The sequence below is a fragment of the Neovison vison genome, chromosome 9 (genome assembly GCF_020171115.1).
Source record: "Neovison vison isolate M4711 chromosome 9, ASM_NN_V1, whole genome shotgun sequence".
NCBI classification, from domain to species: Eukaryota; Metazoa; Chordata; class Mammalia; order Carnivora; family Mustelidae; genus Neogale; species Neogale vison.
Window position 1 is genome coordinate 97,073,339 of NC_058099.1, and position 24,553 is coordinate 97,097,891.

At 51.1% G+C, this 24,553-nt stretch overlaps 1 protein-coding gene across 3 annotated transcripts in view; it reads right to left on the reverse strand.

Annotated features, from left to right (window-relative positions):
- Positions 1 to 24,553, reverse strand: part of ERMP1 (endoplasmic reticulum metallopeptidase 1) — a 43,288-nt gene that overhangs the window by 12,949 nt on the left and 5,786 nt on the right. For all 3 annotated transcript variants that reach the window (XM_044266015.1, XM_044266013.1, XM_044266012.1), the window contains exons 3-13: positions 23,467 to 23,594; positions 22,744 to 22,849; positions 16,207 to 16,353; positions 15,231 to 15,323; positions 13,091 to 13,303; positions 12,071 to 12,291; positions 9,171 to 9,345; positions 8,617 to 8,807; positions 4,922 to 5,074; positions 2,447 to 2,649; positions 1,762 to 1,877 (exon numbers count right to left, since the gene is read on the reverse strand). In XM_044266015.1, coding sequence (XP_044121950.1) covers positions 1,762 to 1,877; positions 2,447 to 2,649; positions 4,922 to 5,074; positions 8,617 to 8,807; positions 9,171 to 9,345; positions 12,071 to 12,291; positions 13,091 to 13,303; positions 15,231 to 15,323; positions 16,207 to 16,353; positions 22,744 to 22,849; positions 23,467 to 23,594 — 1,746 coding nt within the window. The remainder of the gene's footprint in view (positions 1 to 1,761; positions 1,878 to 2,446; positions 2,650 to 4,921; positions 5,075 to 8,616; positions 8,808 to 9,170; positions 9,346 to 12,070; positions 12,292 to 13,090; positions 13,304 to 15,230; positions 15,324 to 16,206; positions 16,354 to 22,743; positions 22,850 to 23,466; positions 23,595 to 24,553) is intronic.

Genomic DNA, 24,553 nt, shown 5'->3' on the forward strand with positions numbered 1-24,553 from the left:
ACACTCAGACCTTACATCTTTCACAAAATTAACTCGGAATGGCTCTCTCATGGATCTAAATAGAAAACACAAAACCAAACTTTTAGACGACACAAAAATCGTAACCCATCGGGATGCCTGGGTGGCTCAGTGGGTTAAGCCTCTGCCTTTGGCTCGGGTCATGATCTCAGGGTCCTGGGATCAAGCCCCGCATCGGGCTCTCTGCTCAGCGAGGAGCCTGCTTCCTCCTCTCTCTCTGCCTACTTGTGCTCTCTCTCTCTCTGTCAAATAAATTAATAAATAAAATCTTTTTTAAAAAATCGTAACCCATCAAAGAAAAACTGATCTCACTGGACTTCGTTAAATTTAAAAACTTATGTTCTGTGGGAAACACTCTTGAGAGAATGAAAAGACAACCCCAGACTGGAAGAAAACATTTGCAAAGCACTTGTCTGATCTAAAGGACTCCATCCATACGCACAGAGAACTCTAAAATTTGAACAAGTCAGACCACCCAGTTAACAGACAGACACCTCACCAGTAGTGACACACAGATGGCAAGTAACCTGGGAAAGGATGCTCACACAGTAGGTCAACAGGGAGCGGCCCACGAAAGGAGCACGACCCGGCACAACCCGTCCGGCATCGCGGCTAGGATCCCGACAGCGACGGCGCCGAGCGCTGCTGGCCGGGCAGTGGGGCGCAGGCGCGCTGGGAGAGGCTGCCCATGTCGCAACAGTAAATACAGGCCAACCACACGCTCTAGCAACTGCACTCCTAGGTTTTTATCCAGGTGAGCTCAAAATGCATCTAGATGAAAACCTGCAAACAAATGTTTACGGCAGCTTAATTCACAATTGCCAAATGGAAACAACCAGGCGGCCTGTCCCTCTGCGGGGGCACAGCCGGGCCGCAGCCACATCACTGCGGAGCAGTGAAAAGAAACGGGAGCTCTCGCGCCCCGATGAGACAAAGGCTCGGAGATGCGGACTGCTAAGCGAGGGGGACTACGAACCGTCTGACTGCAGCTACACGACACTCCAGAAAAGACAAGACAGTAGAAATGGTGACAAAGTCAGAGTTTGCCAGAGGAAGTGGGGAAGAGGGACGGAGGGAGGGCGCACAGGGGATTCTCAGGGCAGGGAATCCGATCCGCTCTGTGTGATCCGGTGGGTGCATGACATCACTCATTGGTCCCAGAAAACTCCCAGAACCATGCAACGCACAGAGTGAACTGCGCCTTCGTGCAAACCACAGACTTCAGTTACTGGTCATGTGTATCAGTGTGGGCTCGTCCACATTAGGAACTGCACCGCCCTCCGGGAACACGATGTTAATAAGGCAAGCAGGGGGAGGGGAGCTCTGCTTTCTGCTCAATTTTTCTGTAAACCTAAAACCACTCTAAAAAAATAAAGTCTTAAAGAAATTCAAGTGCTCTTTAAAAAAAAGCGGGGGGGGGGGGGGCGCTTGGGTGGCTCAGTGGGTTAAAGCCTCTGCCTTCAGCTCAGGTCATGATCTCAGAGCCCTGGGATCAAAACCTGCATCGGGCTTTCTGCTCCGCAGGGAGCCTGCTCTCCCCGCCCCCCCACCCCACCTGCCTCTCCGCCTACTTGTGATCTCTGTCAAATAAATAAAATCTTTAAAAAAAAAAACTTCAAGTGCTCTTAGAAACACAATAAAGTTCTTCCTAAATCACTAGTCACTACCATTTATGGAAAAAAAATACATATTTTAAGAATTTAAAAAGTGAAATAGAGAAGAAAACATTGTCCTGTCTCTTACCTGTGGCTTCAAACGTCAGCTTCACAGAATCCCAGGGTGTCTGTTCTTTGGACACAAGTCTGAAATGAGCTGGATCTCCTGGAGAAACTTCTGGGGCAGGAAGATACCAATTTTTCCTATTCGGAAAGGTAGCTTCAATATTTAGAACGCTTAATTTCAGTTGAAAGCTATCTCTAACTCACTGAAGTGGTCTGAATATACGATGGGAGGGAGGATGCCAGGATATGAAAATAATCTCTGATGGTAAAATCATGCAAATTACTCTAAAAGCCCATCACTGTGTAATAAAACCCTCCCCAAATTACAAACAAGGGATCCTAGGTGCTCTCGATTCCATCACCCATCCTGTTCCTTCTTATTCAGCCCCTTACCACCAAGCCACGAACATCCCAGAAATCTAAAACCGTCCGAACGAATGCTTCCCTGCGACCTATCAGACCATCAGACCTCCCGAGAGGACCAGGCTCTCTCACAACTACTCGGGTTTCTAGAGGAAGGACTCCCCAGATGTGAGGCCACAGTAAATTTCCGAGGGCTTTGTCCCACTGAAGAAGGGGAACTTTGGCCGTGACGGACACAGCACACGTGGCACTTGCCGTGGGCGTTAACTGCGTAAATAAGGGCAGTCACGTGGGGACAGGACTGGACACAACCCCGAGGGCCAGCAGCACACGAGGGAACCGACCTGATGAGGAAGTGCACCGGGAGGTACCACGGGAAGCCGCACAGCGGCGCGTCCTCCTCACAGTGAGCCCGGATGGTGTCGTTGATCTCAGGAATGTGAGGCGTGATGTGCGACATGCCCGTGTAGTCGAACCCGTTGATCCATATTCCGGAGTCCCGCTTAGTGACGTTTCCGTCTAGGCCGTGGAACGTTCTAGTCACGTGCTGCGAAGAACAGAGCCGTGAGACGGAGACCGCCTGACCCCTTCACCGCATTCCCGCTCAGGCGGCACAGAATGCGCAAACGGGAGGATGCCCGGCACCCCCGGCCCCGGAGCCACAGAGCCCCTGCCACGCGGCTGGGGGGCAGGACCGGCCCGGCCAGCCCTTCCACTCCCGCAGGGGACCCGAGAGAACAGCCGGCGAGGGCCGCGCACGGATCCAGCACCGATCCGGGCAGCGAAAACTGCGAACACCCCGGCCGCCCAGCAGCAGCGGCAGGGGCAGGGGCACCCGCCGATGAAGGACGGTGACGCGCGTCCGTGAGGAAGCTTCCCCCACGCTGCTGGGCAGGACACAGCCAGTCACGAAGGGCCGTTTATGGCTTTGTCTTTTCAGAGGCTCAAAAGGAGGCAAACTCTGTCTTCCTGTCTAGGGCTCCAAAGGAACGTGGTCAAGAAAAGGTACTAACTCCCTCCCAACTTCACGACTGTATTTCGGGGGGGGGGGTGCTGGGATCAAGAAGGGGACACTCGGGTCTTAGCAGGTACTTCTGTTCTTTCCTTTAAACTCGAGGATGAATATACAAAGTGTTACTGTTTCTTACAAGTACATTTACATATTAAATTTCATTAAAGCCTTTCTGAAGACCTATTTCAGATTTAAAAGAGGGACATCAGAACTCCATTTAGACGAAGGCTGCGAACAAAGCCATTCTAAGAGACACACTCTGCTTTCGGTGTGGGGCCTGAAGCCCCTCCCGCGCAGAGACACACCCCCCACCCCCCACGCACGCCCGGATGACACACGTGGGCACCACGTTCTGTCCAGCGCGGAGAAAGCCCCGAGCACATCAAGCAGGAAGAGAGGACGGTGCAGGGAGGCGGGGGACTGGAGCCCACAGGCCACGCGGCCACTACCCTGCTTGCACAGGCCACGCTCACCTGAGGAGGTGCCATCCGTGGCCACCTGTGTGCCACAAAACGGCGGGGACAGAGGCCACGCGGCTGGCAGAGCCCCAAGTACTTATTACCTGACCCTCTTCGGGGAAGGCATGCCAACTTCCGGCACTGGGGAAGAAGAGAACCCCAAACAAAGCAGAATGGGAGTTTTTAAAAATAAAAATGTCACTTTTCCTTACTAATGTAATTATAAAAATTCAGCAAGTCACTGAAAACACACTGACTCTCCTATAAGTGAGCTGTTCTTCATTCCTGGTTTTGTAAATTGTCAAGACTGTCACATAAGGCATTTGGCTGTGCACTCCAGGACTTCCTGTAACAAGGAACAGTGGCCCTTTGTCAGCACCTCCTCCCTGATAACTGACATTCGAGTGTTACTGTTACTCCTTCAAGTCCCTGAGTAGTTCCTGGCTTACGATTCTTGGCTTTTCTTTAAGATTTGTTTGTAGAGTCGAGTCTACACCTCATGTGGGTGTAGACCCACGTCTAGGAACTCATGACCCCGAGACCCAGAGTCGCATGCCCTCCTGGTCCAGCCAGCTGGGTGCCCTGGTGTGTGGTTGGCTTTCCCGCTTCTCAGCCTCTGAGAGAAAGGAGGACGGGAAATAAGGCAGCTCAGTGCCTTCTCCTGCCTTCCAGCGCCAACTTCAAAAAAGCGCCGAAAACCTAAAATGCACAGAAGTTCTAAAGCCCGTGTTACTAGCCCCTTTCTAAGTTCTTACATTTTCATTAGGACATCCTCCCTCAAAGACGACCTAAGACGGGCGCCTGGGTGGTTCAGTGGGTTAAGCCGCTGCCTTCGGCTCGGGTCATGATCTCAGGGTCCTGGGATCGAGTCCCGCATCGGGCTCTCTGCTCAGCAGGGAGCCTGCTTCCCTCTCTCTCTCTCTCTGCCTGACTCTGTGTCTACTGTGATTTCTCTCTGTCAAATAAATAAATAAAATCTTTAAAAAAAAAAAAAAAAAGACGACCTAAGATCATTTTTACGGGCATTTTAAAATAGCAGTTTGACTGCCGGCTGACTTCAGATTTCTCCTCAGCCTGCGGACGTCCTTCCAGAGCTCATCACTCCGCGGCAGACCTGCTCTGCCTTCTCCAGCGCGGGCGTTTCTGTGCCGTGAACGAGAACAAAGCAAGCGGACGTGTCCAGGTCGGGCCCTCGGGGACGCGAGTGTCGCGGAGCAGCGGGCCTCGGGTCAGCCCCGCCCCGCCTGGCGCTCGGGAGCAAGCGCAGGCCGGGCCGATTCCCCGCAGCCGAGCGCGGCGCCCACGAGGCCTCCCCCCCGCACACCCTCTGGCGAAGCCGCGCTTCTTACCTGAAGAAACACCCGCTTCGGCCTGGGGCTGGCGGGCTGCGAGCTGTAGGGGAAGAAGGCGCCGCTGCAGACCAGGAGCAGCGTGACGGCGCACACGGTCGCCAGCGCCAGCAGCGTCTTCCGGGTGCTCTTGGCCAAGTAGATGAAGCTGATCTGCAAGACAGGACGGAGCCGCGGCGTTCCGGGGGGCAGACGCTGGCCCTGCCGCCGGCCACCCCGGCCGGCCGCCACCCGAGGGAGCGCGAGGCGCGCCTGGCGCAGCTGTCACCACGCCACACCCGGGGGACGGGCGCTGCCGCAGGGGTTCTGGGCCGGAGCCCATGTAAACGAGGGGAGCCCCAGGCCCCCACAAACCCTCGAGAGGGGAAAGGACACAGAGATGGGGTCTCGGTTCGGTCGGCAGAGACAGCACGACAGAGACACAGCACCCGTGAAACTGGGACCTTCCTTCGCTTCTGTCAGTGCCCCCCGTTAGCCGCGGCCCGGGAGACGCCACTGATTACCAAGCGTCACCCCAGGAGGCTCTCGGTGAAGAACCGGAGCTAAGCCCGGGCGCCTCGGCGCGCCTGTTCCCAGGAGACCAAGTTCGGCTCCGGACGCTCTGGCGCCCGGCCCGGTGCTGGCTGCGTCCGCACCCGCACTCGACACCCGTCGGGACGCCGCGCGGGGCCCTTCGGGGCTGGGTGAGCAGAGCGGACCCGGGCAGACGGCGGCTGGGCTCGGGCGGGGGCGCCTCGCACGTCCCACACCCGCTTCCACGAGCCCTTCGGTGGCCGGGAAGTCACCGTCCGCTGTGGGGGACACATGTGACTCACAGAACCCCCCACAGATCCCTCAGGGGCTCGGAAGGGGCCACGCTGACCCCATCCCAGCTCCCCGTGCCTGCTCCCCCTGGGCACCCACCCTCCAGGGGTCCACACGCAGAGCATGAATGTGGAGAGACTTCTGGGGAAATGAAAATGAGAAATCGCTCGACTACACAAAACACCGGGCACCAGCGTCCCCTCCGGGGTCCGCTCCAGCGACACGGTACTGGCCTCAGGGCAGCGATCTTGCGTTTTCACACAGTAAGCACGGAAACCAGACCCCCCCGGAGCCAAGGCAGGGAGTTAGCAGAACGACACTCGCCCCTGTCTGTCCCTCACTGTCCCGCAGTGGTAAGATTTTACGCTGTGACTCCGCAGAGCAGTGTCAGACATGCCGCCACCCAGTGACTTCCCCTCCGCGGGGAGGCTGCCCCGCTTAGGTTTCGAGAGTCTTGCAGGTCAGAGGAAGACCTCGCCGTCAGAGGTTATGGCTCCTGCCATCCCTACCCAGCCACCTTGCAAGATGTCCTAAAGCTCCGTGTCAGCTCCCCTGTCCCATGCCACACGCACTCCTCAAGCCACGAGGCTCGTCGGCTGCCCCTGCCATGCGTCTCCAGGAGGAGGTCTGGTAACGCGCGGTGAGGGCGATGCCAGCACAGGGCGGGGGGTGGGCGGGGAGGCCGGAGTGACAATGTGTCCGAATTCCAGCACCTCCGATTTCACTCTTACTTCTGCCTTAAATGTGACATCCCTCACTCTAGATTCCCAAACATGTGCAAAATGAAACAAAGAGAAGCATGAGAAGGGTCTAGGCAGCATCCAGGGCTGCTGTCTTGTTCCCCAAGGTCACTCAGCAGCAGTCTCGTTCAATCAGGACAACCCCAGGAACACCCGCTGCCCCACCACCAGACAGGCACGTCACTGCTCCCCAGCAGACGGACTCAGTGGACCCCCAAGGACCGAAAAGAAGAGCTCCGTGAAATCTGCATTACACTTTCTGTCCCCCATTGCGGAGACCAGGCTGCCTCTTTTGGGCCCCCCCAACCCCGCTCCAACACCATGCCCTGGAGGCAAGTCAAGGAGCAAACGATGCCCACCCATGCCACCAGCGGCGCGGCCACCTTGCATTCTGATGAAAGCTAAATGAGCTTCCAATGTATTCCAAGAGGCACGCTCCAGAAGCTTTTCTAATAAAATATAATTCAGAAAACTATATATTTTAATCCTCTCTCAATGGTTTCCAGGATTCCCATACTCAGGGGTCACTTTCCATTTCCACAGTGAAGCTGTCAGAGTTTTTAATCTGTCCTGTTCCACACGGGACGGAACTAAAATGCCTCCTTATTTTGGTCGTGGCTTCTGAGCACTAACAACTTCCACCCACTGACCGCGGGACCCAGCTCAGGACTCCGCCAACTCAAGATCACAACCTAATCTATGCGTGATGAGCCCCGAACCGCTTCGGCCCTCACAGCAGCCAAACCCTCTAGCCACCTGCACAGAGAATTTAAAGGCTTAACGTTAAAACCAAAAGAAGTAAACCCTGGAGGCGTCAAAGAACATTCAGAATTCTCCATCCACCCCTGCACGTACCAGTAAGGACTAAATCATTACAGCAAAGTCCAAACGGCTGGAATGCTCAGACTTCTTCCACCAGCCGCACACAGGGGCGTGCAGAGCCGCTCTCCAGGCCGATGCCACTCTCCTGTCTAAGGAACGTGCGCCAAAGCTGCTGACCGTGCACGTGGCGTCTTTACACACCGTCTCTAAACCCTCACCTCCACCTGACCTGCCCCCCACCGCAGTGACATAGAAAGACTCGCCATCGTCTCCATGAAGGAAAGAACTATGATAGAGTCACAACTGCTTTTTCTACTCAGGCCCCTAACTGCAAATCTTGGAGCGTACTTTTGGGTATGCAGTCATCGCTTCGTATTCTCAGGAATTCCAGGAAAAGAGCCACACCCCAGAGAGCAGCCTCCACGAGAGGGGACAGGCCTGAGGTCCCCACTCTGAGGGCAGAACTCTGCCTGGAACCTGCTCTACCACAGGGTCTGGTCTTCCCTCGGGGGAGTCCCGGGGAGGAGTGGCAGGGATGGCAAAGGCAGAACTCTCCCTGCAAGGGCAGAGCACGGACAGAGCAGAAGGACAAGGCCTGTGACACTCTTGAGTCCTCAGTGTCCGTCACCCAAGGAGACAGGCCCCATTCATGAACACCGTGGGGCTAGCGGCCAGGCAGTCAGTTCAGTGATAACAGAAAGAGCCTCATCAGATTCCTCCTCTCTCCACCAGCTCTAAGAGCACTAGTAAACCCAACCACATATTTATTAACATTTGTCTCTCAGTAGGAAGTTGAAAACACACTATTAGGAATCCACCATTTGGTGCGCCTGGGTGGCTCAGTGGGCTAAGCCTCTGCCTTCGACTCAGGTCATGATCTCGGGGTCCTGGGATCGAGCCCCACATCGGGCTCCCTGCTCAGTGGGGAGCCTGCTTCTCCCTCTACCTTCACCCCAGCTCATGCTCACGCTCTCAAATAAATAAAAGCTTTAAAATTAAAAAAAAAAATCCACCACCCAAGCAGTCTCTATCATATCTTACGTGGTTAGGTACTCTACAAATTCACACTCAGGTAGTTTGAAAGCTGTGAGGAGATATAACCAGAGGACTTGGGACGACAAGGAGGTAAAAAAACAAAACCCAAACAAACCCATTTCTCATCTTTTTACCACCAAACCCGCATTCTACACACACAATCCCCATTTCTTTTGCACAGATGTTTCTCAATAAAATACAAGATTTCCCAGAACGTACTATAGCTAAACTCATCACACATTTATATGACAGATGAAGAAAGAAGAAATAAATTTTTAAATGTTTTTTCCTTACAAAATAGGAGGAGAGGGTCATCGTACAACCAGCCAAAAGGGAAGCCAGCACAACGTCAGGGGGGATTTCCGAACCACTCCTTCCGAGGATGGGGGTAAACATCTCGAATACTGCCCAGATGAGGTACAGTGCATAAAGATAAGGAATAAACATCCCCAAAAGGTAAAAGGCAATAAACTTCCCTCGGGCACCTAGGGAAAAAGAGAAAACACACATCTCTGAAATTCTACAGTGGGACCCAGATTCTATAGTACCGTGTGCGTGAGACAGAACGCTCATTCAGGGACACAGCATATGACCTATGTCGTTCAGGAACAATTAAATACACGTAAAAACACAACAGAACACGTAGTACATGAGCTAATGTGTTCGTAAACATGAGCATGGCATGGGGGATGAGGTACAGGATGAGAACTTCTGTGATCTCAACACTGGAAAAATCAATCAGCAACCATCTTGAAAGCCTACACCCAAAGATCACAAAATACAGAAAGGGTCTTTCGTAAGCATTTTTAAGGTATTTTCCCATTTGCATCAAAACCACAAATACCTACCATGCTGCTTCAAGTCTTTGTGTACGCAAAGCTTTGTGAGCAAGGGAAAGGCCACCCAGACAGCGCTAACGAACGCCGAGCCCAGTCCTCGGTACGTGAGAGCCGTGAGGGAAAGGCAGTGCACACACAGCGAGGTGTCAAAGAACAATTCTCCCAGGTGCCGGTCACTGGCATTCTGCAAGAAAGAAAAACACACCGCTGGTCTCACGCGTGGGCCGTTCACAAAGATCTTCTAACACAGTATCATTTCCTGTGCTCAGAAGAGCTACGTTTGGTCTTAAACTTTAAGGAAATGCCCAGTACGCTACCTCCTGTCAGGACGGCTACCCCGGGAAGGGGCATTTGCTAGGACGGGGTACAAGCCCCTGACTCGTGTGCAACCTGTGCTCTCCCTCCACCAGCCTCAAAGTAACCTTTGGAAATTTGTAAAATAGAAGACAGCACTCTCCTAAAAACATTCACTCCCGTAACTTTTCTACTTATGCAACTTGCAAAGAACTTCAAGCCAAGGAGAGAAAGGACCTGTTCGGGGCAGCTCGGCTGCCTCGATGCCCTCGATGCCCCCCGCAGCCCCTCTGGAGCCCCGGCCATGCAGTCTGGCTGGATTCCGGAGTCTTCTCTGCTTCCCGGGGGCCCTGGGGTGCGGCTCTGCCCTGGCTTCCTGTGGCTTTTGCCTTCATCAACGTGTGGGCTTGGAAGTCCGCGGACTCCGGCACAGCCCCTGGAGCCGTCAGAGGGGAGCTGCCCGAGAGCTTAACACGCCCCGACACCACGGCCCCAGGGGCTCTGTCCACACAAACATCGGTCCTTGCCGTGCAGGGACCCGCACTGGGACAGCCGGACCTAGGGTGGTACCGCGAGAGCTTTCACCTGACCAGACGCCTCTGACAGACGCCCTCGGACAGGAAGGGCCACGCCGTGACACCTCTCCGCGTTCAACGCAGCGTGAAGACACGCAGTCTTGAAAAATAATGGAAAAGGAAGTAATTCTCAGACTCTACTTGAAGCCAAGTACCGCTCAGCTGTTCGAAAACAGGTCTCAGCACTGCCAACCATACCTTACACCCCCACACTGTGGCCGGAGGTCACACAGACGCCCCCGGGACTGGGTCCCCCTCTCCCCACGCTGCCCCCCACCCCGTCTCCCACCGCTCATGTCTCCCAGGTCAACTCACCGTCCTGCTCGGAAATGGTTACCGGCGGCCTCCCTCCATCTCCGAGGCCGCCTGCGGCCCCCCACTGGCCTGCCTGTCCTGGCCGGTCACCGGGCTGTCATCAGCCTCATCGTCACCGCGCTGACCTGGTGCTGGGCTTGTGCTCGCCCACCTCTGACCACCCGGCAACCTGCTCTCTGTCTGCGCGTCACAAACCCGGTTCCAGCCGCCCTGCCCCCCTCACCAAGCTTTCCCGACCTCCGCATCCTGCAGTCCCGCAGCGCTGCAAACCCGCCGCTCTCCCCGCTCTGCCCCGTGTGCCGAAGCCCCAGATGAAGCCCCTCAAAGCCAGGGAGCACGCCCTGACCAGTCCCGGGACCACCAGCCCGGCACGGTGCCAGGCCCAGCCGGCACTCTATACACATCCCTCCTGCGCCGTGTTCGGCCCTAAATTTTAGGAGCAGGCATCCGAAACTAGTCAAAGTCACTGGAACATTACTAATGGGCACTTCTGTCCCCCGCTCCCCTGCCGCACAGCACCCCCACGCTCTAACACACTGCGGCACTAAGAATGAGCACGTGAGCTTGAGCCCCACAGCAGAATCCTTTTAGAAACTGTAGCCCCTAAGATACAAATATCAGCCCATCCAGAAACAGATGGCCAACTGCAAAGAACCTTCCTCCACTAGGCCTTTTTTTTTTTTTAATCTTATTTATTTATTTAACAGAGAGAGAGATCCCAAGTAGGCAGAGAGGCAGGCACAGAGAGAGAGAAGGAAGCATGCTCCCTGCTGAGCAGAGAGCCCAATGTGGGGCTCGATCCCAGGACCCTGAGATCATGACCCGAGCTGAAGACAGAGGCTCCAACCCACTGAGCCACCCAAGAGCCCTTCCACTAGACCTTTTAACAAGGAAGCGCTCCTCAGAGCACATCCTGACATGAACTGAAACGGAGACCGAGGCACCAGAGATCCCCAGAGATGCCCATGGAAAGATCTGGATCACCACCTCCTGTGTACCCATGCTAACTCGCAGCAGGGCAAACAAAAAACAGATGTGCATTGGCTGTCTTGAAAATAAGTTATGAAATTAAGAAAGATTTTCCCCTTAGTCACTTAGAAAATCTTTAGAAACCACAGGTCACTCCGTCACTGAAGTTTACTATGACTCCGGTTACTCTGTAACCACAATTTCTACTTTGATGTTTCTCAAACGGACATATACATACAGCAGAAACCCTATGTCAGCACCGATCGTTCCAGAACCCTCTGCCCTCGACCCGTGCTTCCCAAGCAGAGTCTCCCAGCCCCACGCCTCAGCTGATGCTGTCCGAGTCTGCACTGACACCACACGGGCTAAGGAAAAGGAAGGCCACTGGAGAACAAAGTCTTGGTGTGGCTCGAAGGGCTCCTGAGTGTCCGTGCCACGTGCCATGGCTGCCAGCATGGGAGACAGCAGGCGTCCTGGCCCCGCCCTCACAGAGTCCCAGGGAGGGCAGCGAGTGACCCACTGCAGCAGACTCAGCAGAGACGGTGACAAGCACCAAACACTGAGAGCTTTGCTGCAGCACCGAAGCCTCAAAAGAAGCCTTCCAGAAACTAAACATGGTTCTGGAACACAGTTTTCTACAACTGTGCCAAACAGTGTCTGCTCACATCGAAAGCCAAACACAACGAATCCCACTTGAGTTTGTCTTCGATCCCTGAAGGCAGCATAAAGAAATCAAGAAACGTGCCTCACACTTACCACGTAATAGAATTTTTTTGCGAGGGTGTGTATGAGTATGATTTTGGCCACGGCTGCGGTTCCGTACAAACAGACGGAGACATAGAAGTGGCTGTACCACGACAGGGACTGTCCAATCAGAGAGACGAACACCGCCAGGATGAGCACAGTGACCAGGCTCGTGAACCAGCTTATCAGAGTGATGCCGAGCGCACAGAAGAAGTCCTTCCTGTAGGTGTCAGCTAATGCAGACAAAACACAAAGTGGACGTCACCGACTGCCAAATCAACCTCACGGCCAACCGGCGGAGTTAAGGGGCCTAACAGTGAAACGAAAAATTCACCACTGTCACTGCAAAGTACAGAAAGTCCCAGGGGTCAGGTTTGTTAAAAACATGAACGACGAGTAATACATAAGTAACATTCGCCGAGAGCCTGTGGGCAGCAGGAACTCAGAGCCATGAGTCCTGCAGGTCAGCTTTCATCTTCGGCACCTCCGGGATGCTCTGCGTATCGAAATACCGGCAAGAACGGAAGGTCAAGTTCCGTACCGAACGCGGCTGGGCAGCTGATGCAGGAGGAGCAGTGCGGCAAAGCCACCGGCGGGGGCGGGGGGGGGGTGTCCCGTGCCTCCACCCCGGACGACCACAGAGCAGCCTGGACCACAAAACGTGCCGAGCAGAAGGAAACCAATCCAACCGGAGCGGTCAGGGCAGATGTCAGGACAGGGCCCTGACCACCGCTCCCTAGTGCGCACCAGCCTGCTTCACAGGAATTTCCACTAACGCTCACGTGCAGGAACTTTCCCGGGAGCCCCACGTGCTGCCGTGTCTGAGGCACAAGCACAAAGGTCCCCGCTGCGCCAACACCAAGAGAGCAGCGAGCGCCTTCATCTGAGATTCGCTAAAAAACCTCTTACGCTGTAAATCAGAGGTTATGTTTAGGATTTTGGAATCCCTGAACGGAGGTAAACGGACCAGAAAAACTGCAGGCAGATTCTCATTCCCAGGCCAGCACCGTGGTTTGAGAGAAAAATACTCACTCTTGTGCTTGGGCCGCAACAACTTTTTGCCCAGGTACAACACGACAGCCGTCACCACCAGGCAGTTAAGGATGGCGCCGACGCGGGAGGGGTAGGCAATGACAAACAGGCCGAGCACGTCAAAGAAGACCATGTTTCCATGTCGATACTTAGAGGAAGAAGGCAACATATCCGACGTAGCTAGGTATTTAAGAACTGCTAAAATGTTGTCACCTGTTAGTAAAGAAGAGAAAGATAAGAGGGTGAACAGACCACGCACAGAGCACGGACAGCCGCAAACAGGAAAGCTCTGCACACCTCTACCCCACCGCTCTCACCAAAGGTCTCAAAGAAGGTCTGTGCGCCCACTCTGGGGCCTCTCCGCGCACACGCTCGGCCCCCTGGCCTTCCCCCTCTCCCTTGCACGCGAACTGTTCTCTGACGCATCCTTTCCTCGCTACTGACACACCCAAGTGCTGTTTCTTAGTCTAGTCATTTAACATGTACCTTAAGTACTGCTCCGGATACCAGAAAGCCAGGCTTCTGGCACATGTTAAATGACATGTTAAATGACTGCATCAGCGCTGAGCCAAGAGACAAAAGGCCCTCAGGAAGGTCACAAACAGACGCCAAACACATTATGGCACGTGGGTTAAGAATAAGGAATGTCAATTCTATCTCAACTTAAAACCGGAATACACATGGGGAGCAGAGGCCCCCAGGACCACACCTGGGCGGCCAATGGAATTGAGAAGTGAAGGAGGCACTTCCGTCTAGATGGTCCCATAAAACCACTCCCATCCATGCTGTTCAGGGCCTGGGAATGGGAGGGAGCTCAACAGGAGAGGCAGCTCACAAGCCAGAGCCGCGGAGGGGGAAGCCGTGAGGAAACTTTCCAAACACAACGTAACACAAGTCTGACTCGGGAGTCCTTGGCCGCAAAGCCGGGGAGCAGGAGAGCCGCTGGCGGGCAGAGCTCGGCACACATAGAACGACCGAGTCTGAACCTGAACGCAGGAGGACGAAGCCATGAGCCACAGGGCGGTTCTCCCGTGTTCATCCCACCCCTGACTTTCCTGGCTTCCCCGGAGATGCCACACTGCCTTGTCGTGCCACTATTGTCCCTGGCTTCCCCACCAGCCTCCAAATGTGTTTTCCCCAAAAGCTCAGGCTGAGCACCCTGCCTCGGTTTCACTCTCCCAAAGCGCATTCCCTCCCCCACACTTCTGTGGATTTCTCAATGCCTTTGATTCCCAAACTCGTATTCCTAGTGGGTCCTTCCAGCCGGCTGGTTCACAGACCCCTCCATCCATGTCTTTCGGAGCTGATGGCATCCTTCCCCTCTCCATGACTGCCCTGGGTGAGGTCACCTTCCCACGTCCCCATCAAGGTCAATGGCATCGCCTTTCCCCAGCCGGCTGGGACTTGGGCTTCACAGCCGTGTCTGCCGCCGGCCGACTGGTCAGGTCCTGTACAAGTCCCACCCAGACTGCAGTCTGACACCACTCACCAGCAATCCACACACGAGCGCGCACACACACATGCGCGACATGCGCGCACACACACACGCATGCGCACACACGCGCGCACACACACAGGTACACGCCCACGCTCTGCTCTTCCTGGAGCGCTCTGCTCTTCCTGGAGCACCCTTCTCTTCTGCGTGGCACCAAATCCTATCAACTCTGTCATTAGGGTTCCCCACCAGACTCCCCTCTCCTGAACACTCCAGACTTCTCTGGAAAGCATGTTAAGCCCCAGCCCTGGTGTTGTGCTGACACCTGTCTTGTAACCCACTCACCTGCCCTCACCCAAGATGGACCAGCATAACTTTCTGCAGCCGGGCACGCTGCCCCAACGCGCCCAGTGCCCCCTCCGCCATCTGGCTTCCGTTCCGTACGCGCTCATCGCTCGGCCACACCACGTTCACCCTGGGCCCGCTCTCTTCCCAGTGCCCCACAATGAACAGTCCTACGTTCTTAATGGCTAACCTGGACTTCAAGGCTAAAATCCGAGCCCTCATCGGACTCCAAAGTGCACCCAGCTCACGCACGCCACACACTGCGTCCCTAATGCACAGTCCACAGGGAATTTTAGGTTTGTAGGTCAGCCCTGAGACTGCACCTTACCAAAGACCAAGAGTCTACGTTCAAATACCAACCTGCTCTCTGAATGGAATCTGTTAGAATTCTGTCTGCGGTGTCATACTTGGTGTGATAAATGTATCCGTTCTCGATAAAAGCTAAGTCAATTCCTAAGACACACAGAAAAAAACAAAGCGTCATTTTGCTCTAAAGAACCACCTTTCTAAAAGAAACAAGATGGGATCGGGAGGGAGACAAACCATAAGAGCCTCTTAATCTCACAAAACAAACTGAGGGTTGCCAGGGGTAGAAGGTTAGGGAGAGGGTGGCTGGTTATGGACACTGGGGAGGGTATGTGCTTTGGTGAGTGCTGTGAAGTGTGTAAACCTGGCGATTCACAGACCTGTACTCCTGGGGCTAATAATACATTATATGTTAATAAAAAATTTAAAATTAAAAAAAAACTTTCTTTAAGCCTATTTAACGTATTAAATACTAAAGGACAAAATGTCAACGCAGTGGCACCATCGCTGTCCCGTTCATGAATGTCTGACAGCGTCTAGAGCTGCGATAAGGGAAGTACACATATCAGGGAGACCTCACAAGTCACACAGCGAGGGGCGGGAGGCATACAGCTCAGGAGGCCAGAGAACTCGCTGTCTACACCCGTGCTGGGCCAGAGCGAAACTCTAACTTCACATCTGCTGTACAAGCTGCCACGGGAGCTAGCCAAGGCAGGCAACAACAAAGCCAAAGACCCTCCAGGATCTCCGGCCACCACTGCAGGGAGCCTAAGTGCTAACCAGCTGTCTCCCGTTCTGCCACTGTGTGGGGAAAGATGACAGGTTCTAGAAAAGGCAAGCACTTGATTTAAACCAGAATTTAAAAGAAAAGGAAAATATCCGGAAGTCAGTTTCAGTGACTCAGAATACACAGCTCTCGTGATGGAATGCGCTCTCAGGATATACTGCTGGCTCACAACCCTGCAAAAAAGTAAAAACTGCTTCTACTTAATTGCCACTGGGCTAGAGCCCACAGGAGTGCACAAAATACCTGGAATGTTCCCAAAATCCCTGTAGATCCGGAAGTCGGTATCTGAAGGAATGATTCCACTCTGGAAGACCTCCTGAGCCACCACAGAAGCAAACGGGTGTTTGGCGGCGGAAACATAGGCCTGGACCAGCCACGGGTTCTCAGGACCTAGAAGGAAACAGGAGAACACAGCACAAGGTGATGTGGTCATATTCTTAACACACCACACACAGTTGATGCTGTGGCCTGGGGACACAGCCCAGAGCAGTCTCTTCACCTTGTTTCCTGTGTTTTCTAACGTTTGTTTGATTAGGTGTATGTTAACGTTAAGAATGAGGAATTACGGGGCACCTGGGTGGCTCAGTGGGTTAAAGCCTCTGCCTTCAGCTCAGGTCATGATCTCAGGGTCCTGGGATCAAGCCCCACATCAGGGTCTCTGCTCAGCAGGGAGCCTGCTTCCCTTTCTCTCTGCCTGCCTCTCTGCCTACTTGTGATCTCTGTCTGTCAAATAAACAAAATCTTAAAAAAAAAAAAAATGAGGAATCACTTGTCAGAAAACAAAATTATTTTTAATTACAAAATAACAGCACTTCATAAAACTTTAAGATTAAAAATGAAGAACTACCCAAAAGTCCATCATCCTAAGACCACTCTTTTCACCTTTACATCTTCAATTGTCTTACAAACATACAGTTGTGTGTACATGATGGAATATTATTCAGCCATTAAAAGGAGGAGGAAATCGTCATTTGCAACAGCATGGATAGACCTTGAGCACATTATGCTAAATAAGTCCTACAGAGAAAAAGAAATACCATATGATCTCACCCAAATATAAAATATAAACAAAAGAAAACAATAATCCCAACTCAGAGATACAGAGACAGACTGACAGCTGCCAGAGGTGCAGGCTGGTGTGGGGGGACGCGGGGGGGGGGCCTGACATGGGTGAAGGCGGTTGAAAGGTAGCAACTTGCAGTCAACAGCTCAGTCAGTCTGGGGCGCCTGGCTGGCTCCTGTGATGGTGCAGGCAGCTCTGAGTTCCAGCCCCACAGAGGGGCAGAGACTACTTAATACTAAAATCTTTATTTATAAATAAATAGATAAATAAAATAAGTCCTGGGGATGACTGTTCATAACACTGTACTATAAACTGCAGCACTGCTAGAAGAGTAGGTCTTAAAGGTTCTCCTCATGAGAAAAAATACTCTATGACTGATGACGGATGTTACCTAGACCTACTGTGGCGATCGTTTTGAAATACACACAAATACTGAATCATCTGCTAAATCTCTGGAACTTAGGAGGGAAAAATATCATCTTGTATTACTAGAATAAGCTCAACTCAGTTGGAAAACATTATCTTTTGTGGGGGGGGTACACATACATATACATATACACATGTGTGTGTACATACACACATACACACACACACACACACACTGCTGGATTCAGTTTGCTAATATTTTATTTAGGATTTTCACAACTAGGTGAGGCAGTTATCTACCAAAAGTATCTGCCAAAGCTGAGCGCACGCATGTTATGCCTAACGGTACTCAGAAGTGTGTCATCACATACAGGAGTCCCAAAAGACATTTATGAGAATGGTCCTATCAGCAACCCCTCTTAAGAGCCAAAACCTACAATCTAACATCACCAGCAGACCGGCTGTTCTTGCCAATGGAATAGTATTCAGCAATTTAAAAAAAGAATGAAGTCCTGGGCGCCTGGGTGGCTCAGTGGGTTAAAGCCTCTGTCTTCGGCTCAGGTCATGATCCCAGGGTCCTGGGATCAAGTCCCGCATCGGGCTCCCAGATCCGCAGGGAGCCTGCTTCCTCCTCTCTCTGCCTGCCTCTCTGCCTACTTGTGATCTTTGTCTGTCGAATAAAAAAATAAAATCTTTAAACAAAACAAAACAAAAAAGCCAAGAAGACTATGCAGTACTTGGATCAATGTGTCCATGTGCAGTTATTTCTACAGGATAAATTCCTGCCAAGTGGCCTTGTCAGACAGAAGGGTCTGCACATTTTTTTTAAAATGGTACCCATTGCCAAATTGCCCCAAAATGGCATCAGTCTACACTCCCCCATCACTGTCCAACACTGCCTGCCCCACCAGCACTGGGCATTATCATTCTACTTACTTTCTGCAAATCTAAAGTCTAAAATATTCACTAAAAAAATAGAGCTTAAATTTACTACTATCTGAATTTATATTTCTTCTGAAATAAAGCCTGACTACTTCGTTTGGCAGTTTCTTAAAAAGTTAAACATAAATTTACCATATGACCTAGGTATCCACCCAAAAGAAAGGAACATATATGTCCACACACAGACTTGCACATAAATGCCCACAGCAACAGTATTCCTGAGAGCCTAGAAACAGAAATCAATCCTAATGTCCATCAACTGACAAACGGACCAACAAAACGCACTCTACCCGGACAGTGGAACATGATTCAGTCACAAGCAGGAGGAAGTACTCACACGTGCTACCACGTATGGATGAATCTTAGAAAACATTCTATATACTGGAAAAAAACAGACTAGTGAGTGTGTGGCTTCTCTTTGGGATGATGAGAAGATTCTAGAATTGATGCAGTGATGGCCACTCAATGCCGTCAACAGATCTAAAAACCACTGAGTTTTACTTCAAATGGGTGAATTACACGATATGTGGCTTCCACCTCAATAAAGCTGTATTCTGGTTGTTTTTTTTTAAAGATTTTATTTATTTATTTGACAGAGAGAGATCACAAGTAGGCAGAGAGACAGGCAGAGAGAGAGGAAGGGAAGCAGACTCCTCGCGGAGCAGAGAGCCCGATGTGGGGCTCGATCCCAGGACCCTGAGACCATGACCCGAGCCGAAGGCAGCGGCCTAACCCACTGACTCCTAGGACCCAGATCAAAACCAGTCCTGAGGTGTAGCCTGTATCTCTCCTGAATTTATTCTGTGCATCTATATGAACACAGGCGCCCAAGCTGTATTCTGTTTTAAATGAATGTGATCTCAAGCAGGTTACAAAACAGTAAATAGAGCAGGATCACATCTTGTAATATATATTAACTCACTCTGTCAATGTGTGTGTACAGAAAAAATTCCAGAAGAGCAGGGAATCACACTGGTTTGCTCTGGGGCAGGACATGGAGTACATGTTTCATAAGATAAAAAAAGGATTCTGTGACCCCTTTGCTTTGGGGCTTCTACTCAAGGTTGGTAGTATCTGAGTTTTTCACAGGGGACATTTATTACTGGTTTAATCTGATTAAATTTTTAAAATAATGGGGGCGCCTGGGTGGCTCAGTGGGTTAAGCCTCTGCCTTTGGCTTAGGTCATGACCTCAGGGTCCTGGGATCGAGCCCTACATCGGGCTCTCTGCTCAGCAGGGAGCCTGCTTTCTCTCTCTCTCTCCTGCCTCTCTGCCTACTTGTGATCCCTGTCTGTCAAATGAATAAATAAAATCTTTTTTTAACAAATTTTTAAATAATGGATTTTATAACACCTTTAAACAATTCAAGCAGCCTTACTGGGTCATGACATAGATCGCCAGCCTGATAAAGTCAGTCATTCTTTCATGCATCCTGGCCCTTTTTAGAATTAGGTGGTAATGATTATTCCAGTCACTGAAAACTCCCCGGGTCAATGTCTCTCTCTGAAGGGACAATGTAACACGAGTGACTACTAACGGTTTTAACCAAGACGTTTCCAAAACAGGACAAGTGCCTGTTTACGAAACTGAGGACAGGCCAAACTAGCAGGACTCCACACCCCAAAGGCTTTATCCCCCTGCAGTTACAAGTGGAAGCCACGCTGACCTGGAAAGCCCTCCACGCAAGGAAGCCACTGTTTAGGGAACAGTGGCACAGTGAAGGGAGAGCCTGAGGAAGGTGCTGGAACGTCAGAACAAGCCCGGGAAGCTGTCCCGTATGCGGTTCAGCCATAGGAACAAGCTAACAAAACCTACAGGGAAAACATGAAGTAAAAACTCAGAAAAGGGGGGACACATTCTCTCCAAATCTTCTGCAGAATGCCCTCCCGAAAAAATTCTGAAGCGTGAGGATTTTATTTTCGAATGAGTGAAACGTTTGAACTGTATGTACAGTTAACCCTTATAACAACACAGGGTTGAACTGTGCCGGTCCACTCCCATGCAGGTTTTTTTCAATAACTATGTGTAATACCGGAAGTGTATTTTCTCTTATGATTTTCCTAAGAACATTGTCTTTTCTCTAGCTCACTCTGTTAAGGGTTACAATACACAATACATCCAACGTGCAAATCTGTGCTGAACGAGTGCTCATTATCAGTAAGGCTTCCAGTTTACGGTAGACCAGTAGTTGGGTTTTTGGGGAGTCAAGAGTTACACACAGGGGCACCTGGGTGGCTCAGTGGGTTAAAGCCTCTGCCTTTGGCTCAGGTCATGATCCCAGGGTTCTGGGATCAAGCCCCGCATCCGGCTCTCTGCTCAGTGCGGAGACTGCTTCCTCCTCTCTCTCTCTCTCTCTCTGCCTGCCTCTCTGCCTACTTGTGATCTCTGTCAAATAAATAAAGTTTAAAAATCTTAAGGAAAAAAAAAAGAGTCACACACAGATTTTCAAACATTCAGGGGATCAGCGCCCCAACTCCTGCATTGTCTAAGGGGAAACTGTATATTGCTAATTAGTAACAACTCTGTTCTTTACTTTCACTATTGACATCATCAAATGCAATGCAAAATGGAAACAATACAGAGAGGTAAAAAGAGTGTAAGTAAAGCAGTAATGACAATTCTGGTTTTAAATTCATGAAGCAACGGAGAGCTCAAGGTGGCTTTTCACATTTAGCACTCACCAGCCAGCAGGGACCGTCACTGGAGTCTGTCTGCATCTTTCCAGATAACACATCTAACATGTATGCAGGTGTGTAACATTTATGTAAAACTACCCACACTTAGTAAAAAGATCATGGACTGTAGACTAGGCACACCCAACAGAAGTGGGTCCTCGATAAACGTAAACGAAGACATTAACTTGGATCTAGAGCTAACTGACCCAAGGGAAACCTCAGGTTTTAACCTCTCTGGACTACACATGTGTAAAATTCACTTCTATACAAGCACAGAACACGCGTGTGTTCATATAGATGCACAGAATAAATTCAGGAGAGATACAGGCTACACCTCAGGACTGGTTTTGATCTAGGTCCTAGGAGTCCAGGGCGAACTGAACTGAGCACTTCACACAGAGCACCCCCCCCCCCCAGGAGGGAAGACACACAGACACGCTCCTGCCCGTGCGGGGCCCTGACATTTTCACTGGAGGACAGACTGACGTCAGCTCTGCTTGCAGAATTTCCTCTTGCTGCTTTTTGATCTGGGGGTTGCTCCATCCCATAACCCCCCTATCCTGACTGAACCCCAGAGCAGGAGGGCACGGGTAATAGTGTGGCCTCTACTGAGCCCCAGAGAGGTCAGCGCCAGCTTCCCACAGGTTAGGTGAGGCGTGAGAGCAAGCAGAAAGGTCGGAGAGTTAGAAGGAAAGGAGCACATTCTTCTCATCTCATGACCTTGAGATTCTCAGAGGTCAGCTGACATAAAACGTATGTCCATTCTGAAGGGTAAATGTCTAAAATAAGTTGGAGAATATTAAAACACTGTACTGTTTAAGGTATGTATAAAGACATGCTTAGCACATCTCCCCCGACACCGGGTCTGTAAAGGGCACTAAACAGCTCCCCTATCAGCTAACTTCTTCTAGCCCATCTCGGGCCCCCCATTACAGAACTTATACCAAATGCTGTGTGTCTGGGTAAAACACACTGTGCACATTTCTAACACACTGAGGAAAATGATGTGCAACTTACCACGTGAGAGTTTAGGAAGCCCAGAACTTTGAATTCTGTTAAGAAACACAACAAATGACCCTCACTAACTTAATGGGTGCTATCCTCATGCCCCATCATCTCCTTATCCTTCGGAAGGCTTACTTGTCAAATTAAAAATATTTCTCTGGCTGATGAAGTATTACTGAATTCTATGATATTCAAATTAATTCAATGATCGACTTAAAGCCCTTAACCAGAAGCGTATTTTGTCATTTAACTCATGAAACAGTTGTCACTTAGTATTACTTAGATCATGATCACCCGTAACAGACAGAACAACGTCCTCTGCCTACATGACAATCTGGTTCGTGGTTACGAGGAAGGGCGGTCTAGGTTCCATCCCCCTGCGACTTTTCCCAACTATGCGGCCTCACAGACATTGTGATGTCTCCTGGCTCAGTCTTCCCATGCGAAGTGACAGTCGTGACAGTACTCAGCCTTGAGGCTGCTCTGAGGACTACGTGACTTAGTACACAGACGATGCTCTGAACAACACTTGGCGTATAATAAGTGCAATGCAAGTGTCAGGTGCTGTCACATCATCTTGTTAAAAACGCCAACAATGACCAAGCAAAAGTATCCCGTGCTTTACAAAGGTTTGTTTCACCAGAGAGATTAAGTCCGAGAAACTTCCACTTTCATAAAAATAAGAACTGCATCCAAGTATAGGAAAATGTAAAACACAGGCTCACATACCTGTTTGGAACACCAGCTCCTTCCCTCCCACGCCCGCCGCCTCCAGGTTAATAAATGCGCGAATCAGGCTGGCCCAGGGATGCTGAGTTATGAAACCATGACTGGCCTGAATAAGAAGGGAATAAAACAAATATAGGTTAAACAACCTTAAATTATCGAAGTCTTTATTTTGCTTATTTTAAAGACAGAGTGTCTATGCTGATAAGGGGAAGAATGGGAAAAAATTTTTTTTCGAAGGTAGGATCTCAAGACATATGTCTGCTTCTCCACACCTGATGGCTGCGAGCATCTGCTGAGTGGAAAGTCACCACCCCAGAAGGCAGCCTGACTCCCGTGAGCAGAGCCCAGCACCGTCAGCAAGCGTGAGGCTGGGCCAGCAATAGAGCAGAAAGGACGAGCCTCGTGCTCGGGTGTTCACACTGCGTGCTGGTCTCAAAACAGCTCTGGAACTCCAGGGTCCCAGAAACCCCGAGGTGGTTAACTGTGCCCTCACAGAGCCCTTTTATGAATCAAACACTGACAAGATGATCTGTGGTGAGTTCTCAAATGCTACACGTGGGTCCGCAGGGGCTGTGGGGTTTTTGAGGCCTGCCGGGCACAACATTATTGTTACGTGATACTACTGTGTGACCTACACAAATGAATAATCCAAGTGTGGGTTAGTATTATTACTATACTCTTTGTTATTACTCAAATCTAGTACCTCCAAGAGTAAAATCTCACCTGTAGGACATTTTCCTCAGCACCATTAAAGAGAAATATGACAGCATGATGTAAGGCTTCTGAAGACATGGACAAGACACGAAGGACCTCCAGCATCACTGAACAGCTAACGGCATCATCGCTGGCACCTTTAAATCAGAAAACGAGATTGCTCCTCAGATTTCAAAACTCTTAGAGGATGAAGCAGTGCCTGGGTGGCTCAGTCGGTTAAGCATCTGCCTTCAGCCCAGGGTCCTGGGATTGAGCCCCGCATAAGGCTCCCTGTGCAGTGGGGAGTCTGCTTCTACCTCTCCCTCTGCCCCTGCTGCTCATGCTCTCGCTTCTAAGTAAATAAAATCTTTGAAACTAAAAAAAAAAAAAAAAAATTAAAAAACAAAAAAAAACGTTTTACAGGATGAACCATCATGGCTACGAATGGGTTTTTCTCATCAAGAAAGCTCCACAGGGGGGGCGTCTGGGTGGCTCAGTGGGTTAAGCCACTGCCTTCGGCTCAGGTCATGATCTCAGGGTCCTGGGATCGAGTCCCGCATCGGGCTCTCTGCTCTGCAGGGACCCTGCTTCCTCCTCTCCCTCTCTCTGCCTGCCTGTCTGCCTGCTTGTGATCTCTGTCTGTCAAATAAATAAATAAAATCTTTAAAAAAAAAAAAAAAAAAAAAGAAAGCTCCACAGGGGGCACCTGGGTGGCTCAATGGGTTAAGCCGCTGCCTTCGGCTCAGGTCGTGATCTCAGGGTCCTGGGATCGAGTCCCGCATCGGGCTCTCTGCTCAGCAGGCAGCCTGCTTCCCTCTCTCTCTCTCTCTCTGCCTGCCTCTCTGCCTACTTGTGATCTCTCTCTCTGTCAAATAAATAAATAAAATCTTAAAAAAAAAAAAAGAAAAAGAAAAAAAAGAAAGCTCCACAGCGTGGCTCAGTCAGTTGAGTGTCCAACTCTTGATCTCAGCTCAGGTTTTGATCTCAGGGTCATGAGTTCTAGCCTTGCGCTGGGCTCCATGCGGGGCGTGGAGCCTACTTCCCACAGAAAAGCACCGCGGTGGCTGCAAGACCAGAAGCATGGCTGTCGGTCAGCTCGACCCTGCCTCACTCCACA